At 48.9% G+C, this 6,220-nt stretch overlaps 1 protein-coding gene across 1 annotated transcript; it reads left to right on the forward strand.

The window, feature by feature from the left end:
• The first annotated feature begins 763 nt into the window (after window positions 1-763).
• LOC142583570 (uncharacterized) lies at window positions 764-2,839 on the forward strand. The gene is made up of 3 exons (XM_075694057.1): window positions 764-1,424; window positions 1,459-1,464; window positions 1,509-2,839. Exons 1-3 carry the CDS (start codon window positions 764-766, stop codon window positions 2,837-2,839), a joined length of 1,998 nt encoding a protein of 665 aa, XP_075550172.1.
• The last annotated feature ends 3,381 nt before the right edge of the window (window positions 2,840-6,220 follow it).

Genomic DNA, 6,220 nt, shown 5'->3' on the forward strand with positions numbered 1-6,220 from the left:
ACACCAGTCCCTTGGTCATTGCCCTTCAAGAAGTCAACGGCCCTGTGCTGAGCATAATCGGCTATGACGGCTACGCCCCGCCTGTAAATGTCGCTGAACCCACGAAGACAGCATTGTACGTGCGACGGGGAACTACACACGTGCAATTAGACACGCAACCGTGGTGCAGCGCTACTCTTAGCGTTGTCGGATGCCGGTTAGAAGTCTCATCACAGCGTACAATGCGCATCTTTTGCGTCTACGTGGTTCCCGAGAACACAAGGAATAAGGCAACTAGATAGCACGTAGCACGTAACTAGATAGCACGTATCTACGTACGTTAGCACGCCTTGCAGCGTGCTAACGTACGTAGTGATCCAGGGGTCGATGAGGTGGGCGTGGCTCATCTACGTAATCTGCCCCTTGAGCACAAGCACGCTCTTCTCGAAAAATTTAATCGAGTCTGGGATAGAAGTTTTCGGTGGTCAAGCCCATTCCGAATCCTGGTAAACCACCACATACCTTATCCAACCTCCGTCCGATCTCTTTGACCTCGTGTATCTGTAAAGTAATGAAGAGCATGGTCAACACACGCTTGATGTGGTACCTTGAAGATCGCGACCTTTTGGCTCCTACACTGTATGGATTTCACCGTGGGCTATCAACACAGGATGTGCTAGCCCGTCTAAAACAGGACGTCCTCGACTCTAATTCGGTGCACCCACGAGCCGTTGTCGCAGTGGATATACGCAAGGCATTTGATTCCGTCCCGCATAACACTATCATGATCAAAGCACGCGCCCTTGGCATCAAAGGGAAGATGTACAACTTCATAGCGGGTTTCGTTGAAGAGCGAAGCTACCAAGTCGAAGTTGGTCACGACGCCAGTGCCATACGAACCAACCCCGCAGGCGTCCCCCAGGGCTCAGTTATTTCACCGACGCTGTTCAATATAGCTATGCACCAGCTACCTAAGCGCCTTGCCGACGTACCGGGCCTGAAACACGCGGTGTACGCCGGTGACGTCACCGTGTGGACGCATCAAGGGTGCATCGGGGAGCAGGAGGACGTCTTACAACGAGCTCTCGACATTATTCACGCCTATGCCACGGAAACGGGTTTACACACTGTCCCAGACAAAACAGAGTTTGTCGTCATTCATCGTGGCAGGTCTACCTTTGGAAACCAGGAAGAAAAGCAGCCTTTTAAACTGTACATCGGTGACCAACACATCACACGGAAATCTACTATCCGAATACTCGGTATGCACCTAGACGAGAACTGCACAGCGAACACTTGGTTCCAATGCGTTACGAAGACCAGCAAACAAATCCTGCACGCTTTACGCAGAATCTCTACCCGCACCCGTGGAGTAAACGAACGTGAAATGCGGCAGTTCGCTCAAGCTTTTCTTGTCTCCCGTATCATGTACAGGCTGCCGTATCGTCCATGATGATGTATGGGGTTTTATGGCGCAAGGGCCAGGTATGACCAAAGAGCGCCATGTCTGTGGTAGCCGTATCGTCCAGTCAACCGCACACAGATGCACGCGCTCGACCGGTTACTTAAGGAAGCCAAACGCATTGTAACTGGACTCCCAAGTTACACAAGCCTCGAAGCGCTTAAAAGTTGTAGCAAACTCAACAACGTGTCCGAGCTCGTAGACATGCACATCTATACAAAAGAGACGAGACGTCGTGCCACAAAAGCTGGGCGACACACACTCATGCTCCTCGGGTATGACGTCCACAAAATGCCTATTTTGCCCAATAACACGCCGCCGTGGGAAATCACGGCTCTCACCGATGGTAGGCCACTTCCTCTCAATATGGACTCTACTCAGCGAATGCGGCGCCTTGCATATGCCAAGAGGCATGCCAAGGCTACGAGTTCACTCTCCTTGACTGAACGCATCGTATACACGGACGCTGCACTGCCTGCAGACGATGCTAGTAACACCTGTTATGCGACTGCGTGGTACGACCAGACAAATGAAAATCAGAACCGCCGCCATGATATATCAGCAGAAGCAATGTCCAGCACCCGCGCTGAGCTAATGGCCATCCTAGATTATTTGGAGTGGGCCCTCGCAACTTCGTCTCAAACTGACCCTGTTCACCACCATGTGTACAAAGATTCCCAGGCTGCCCATCGAGCATGTGCTGATGTTATTTACACAGATCCCGTACTGCAGAAGATCCGGCACCAGTCACGCCTGCTAGGCGAATGCGGTCACGATGTTACCATTCACTGGGTCCCTGCGCACTGCAGCATCCCCGGAAACGAGAAGGCTCATAAAATGGCGCGCGCTCATCTCTCTACCACGCTAGCCAGAGCCTCCGATAATCCTTATCCTCTCCTAGCTACCACACCTGAGATAGCAGACCCAATGGCAGACAAGCATGCGACCAAACAACGACGTGCCGCCTACCTCGCAGCAGTGGGCAATCCACTCTCTATACAGTCACTTCCACCGAAGGTATTCACACGGCGAGAGTCAGTCTTGCTTCGGAGAATCCAGACTAGCACCCTCCTTACTCCTCACTTGTTGAACCGTTTCCACAAGGGTGGCACACCACCACCCGTAAGTGGGTTCTGTTCCATGTGCACATGTGCTGATCTCAACCACCTTTGTTGGGAGTGCCCCCTCTACATCCCACCAAGGCTTCGTGACCTGGCCACCATACAGCGGGGACCCTGGCCTTCTTCTCTCCGGACTTGGGCTCGCCCGGATACCACGTCTCCGGACCATACCATGGAGCTCTGGCGAGCACTGCTGTTGTTCCTCCAGGACCCTGCAGCACCACCCGTCGGTGATCGGCTCCGCGACAGCCACAAGCGTCATGCGGCCCCCACTTAGCTGCCTCCAGGATGCTCATTAATAAAACGGAGGCAGCCTTACCCTTCCCCTTTTGCAATAACACCCCTCCTCTTTCCACCGCAGCGTCTCCGGCGCATTTTAATGTGGAATAAACGTGGTTTCATTCATTCATTCACTTCTGAGACTATGTTCTGCACAGGAGCTCAGGGACGAGGCGGACTACCGGCAGGGCGGAAACCAAAACAATCTTTATTCCCACTCCCCAAAGCCCCTTACATACAAGGTCATTTCAGATTGTAGTGCCACATTATATACACAGGTGGCGACCTCTAAAGGATGCATAGAGTTTTCGCCGTTTTCATTTGGGGATCTACGTGGGAGCGCATACGGCCAACCATCCTATTTCGTCGTGTGCGCTACGGAGGATTGAGTTTGTCGCACCTGTCAGCTAGCAAAACAGATTCATGTTTTTTCGAGATGTATCAGACCCGTTTCTGCGGACTGTGTCAAGTTAGGCTGGGAAAAGCACTGCCTAATTTAGTAGTCTCATCGGAAAGTATGCCGGGAAGACTCGGCGGATACCTAAAGAAGATCTACCTGTCGTGTACTTTTCTGCGGGCTCGTTTTTCATTGGACTACCTTCGTATTGTGTCGAGGAAGAAATTACATAAAGATCTATGTGATATGGTCTTACCCGTTCCTCTGTATAGATCTCACTTTTGGGCCTGACCACGGGTAAATGTTCTCAAACGAGTTTAAAGCATGAACGTACCAGGAATGCGTAAACATTTTTCTTCAAATTGCATACAAACACGTTAGATCTGAAGACTAATCTGGAGGAAAAGGTATTTATTGTAACCCGGGTAGGGCTCACTGGTTCATTTGGCGGAAGCTAGAAACGATCGAGCATGTATTTCTGAATTGTTGTGAAGCATTCTTCTTCTGGGATATCTTACAACGCACATTCAAGAAAGACTTACCTGCGGACGCTTTCGGCATAAGATTTTTGCCATTCGTAAACGAGGATGGTATTCCATTTGACCTCGTTATGCTCTTGAGCCTCCATAGCCTTTGGCGATCTAGGATAAGAGTTCGGAACGATGGCATACACGTGAAGCCGATAAGGCTATACTTCAAGGAAAGTACGAATATAATTACAGCTGTGCATAGAGTTTCAAGCCTCAGAGCCTGAATGGCTCCCTAGGGTTGAAGCATTGTTAAACATGCGCCAATATTAACGGATTCACGCAATAAGGCCACTTTCTAGAGACTGGTTCCCCGAATGTGTGTTATTCTGTGCTAGTGCTGCTGAATGTGGCAATAAAGAAAAGAAAAAGAAAAGTCACCGTACCGTCGGGGAAGCGTGCTCGTCTAGCGCGCCTGAGGCCTGTGCTCGACTCACACCGAAATTTGAGAACTTTTCTTTTTAAATCCAGTGATTTACTTTGTTTACAAGAACCTACTTGGGAAATTCGACGTCACTCCGAGCATTTTTTATTTTATTTTTACTCCACGCTGTCGACAATTTTTGGTCGCTCAGTGGCGACGCCGACGGCGCCGGATTTTTCGCATAATGGAGTATATAATGCTTTCGCATTGAAAGTAACGACTGTTTGGAATGACTCGCATGGCTCGTAGCCAATTTTCACTGACTGATGCCTGTCGGTTAAAACCGAATTCCAGAAGAACAAAAATGGTTTGGCGTACTTTCTCGTTGTTTTATTTTTCTCTTCCTTTAAACCCGGAAACGCCGAACCGTGACAAAAACTAAAACTGCCATTCTTGTACAACAAGTTTTCTAATGGCGCCTTTTCTCGCCGACGAACGCGCACTTCCGAACTGGTGAAAACTATCACCCTGTCAGGAAGATGCGAACCCACGGAGAAAGGAACAGCCATCCATGAGTGGAAGTTTTTCATTCGGGCGCTTCTGCAGCAAAGCAGGCAAACTCGCTCCAATTTCTGTTTGTTAGCATAGTGCGTTTCCAAAAAGAATGACAAAATGATGAGAGAATAAAATATCGTGCACTATAATAACATCTTTGGTCATTCGGACAGGCGGAAAGTAAACGACGGAAAGAGTGCATTCCCGTCGACTTTTTGTTGTTGTTGTTGTTGTCGTTAACGTGATATATTTGAAAGAAACGATGCTTTCTTAATAGCCTTCTGGACTGGAATCAAACGCACACCGGCACTCCTACGTTGCGAGGAATATTTTGCTTTATTTCAGGCTTAAAAAAAAGAAAAACACAAGAAGACTAAATGAACCGTATTCAGTGACGTTTTTTTTTTTGTTTTACATTGCAGGTTGCATTTGCTAACGCCGTCGCAAATGAATAGACGATCACTTTGCGCATTAAGCGAGCCTTCGATGAGTCTGCGAGGAGTCGGAATTTCGCTTTAGTAGAAAGTGATCACGGCCCATCGTTGATTTTGTTTGCTAGAGCTGTTAGACTCTGCACGGTCATTAAAAACACATGACGGCGGGCATCGAGATATGTATATTTGCTTACCGTTACACACATGCTATGTTCAGGTGAGATGCAAGGGTAGCGTGTGCGGATCCACGCCTTTCCAGTGAACGAGTTTTAATCACAGCAAGGCTTCGCGCACTTGTGTGCAACGTGGCACCGCTTGGCAAGCGATTTGTGTACGCGCCGGTCAAACACCAAGAAGAATGTCGTGCTGAAATATCACAAAGAAGAAAAAATATTATCGGAATCAATTGTTGCCAATGTTGCGGGTGGAAAGGCTGCACGTAATGCATCAACTGCTTCGCCATTCGTGACGAAGTACCGATGGTGTTTCTTTACATAATGCGCATAAATAAATCTAGTTTCACAGGGAGGCTGTGGGCCATTATTCGCGGAACCTATTTCCTCATTTTCCAGCATGGAAGAAGGAAATACATTGGTAAGAGGCATTATATTCTGCAGTCAGTCTTGGCAAGGCAACTCTCCGTGCAGCCATTCACAGAGATTCCACCCTACAAAAAGTGGGCCCAACACGTGACGTCCGGGTCTTAGCTTCTTGACCGATAATGTTTGTTTCCCGATAGTTTCTAATCGATGCGCACTTCTTCGGCTGTTCTGCCTCCAGAGTGCGGACGGACCGGGAGCACAAAAAACAGCCCGTGCTATGGTGTCACGATCACGTGTTGGGCCGACTCGTATGGCTCCAATCATGTTTCGCCAATGCTCCCACCTAATTGTTTCCTATTTCCCACGTTGCCCATCGTTCAACCGCACCTTATTCATGATATTGATCGGCCTGACAACAAGACAATCAGCGCGGCAATGGCATGTCCTGTAAGGAATTTTTTTTCCGCGGACCCGGTCTGGTGTTTCGCGTTCAGTAAAGTTCTCAATGCCTCCCCCATGAGGAAGGCTCTCGTTCACTGCTTGATGTGGCTCCTGCGGTT

This window comes from Dermacentor variabilis, chromosome 5 (genome assembly GCF_050947875.1).
Source record: "Dermacentor variabilis isolate Ectoservices chromosome 5, ASM5094787v1, whole genome shotgun sequence".
NCBI classification, from domain to species: domain Eukaryota; kingdom Metazoa; phylum Arthropoda; class Arachnida; order Ixodida; family Ixodidae; genus Dermacentor; species Dermacentor variabilis.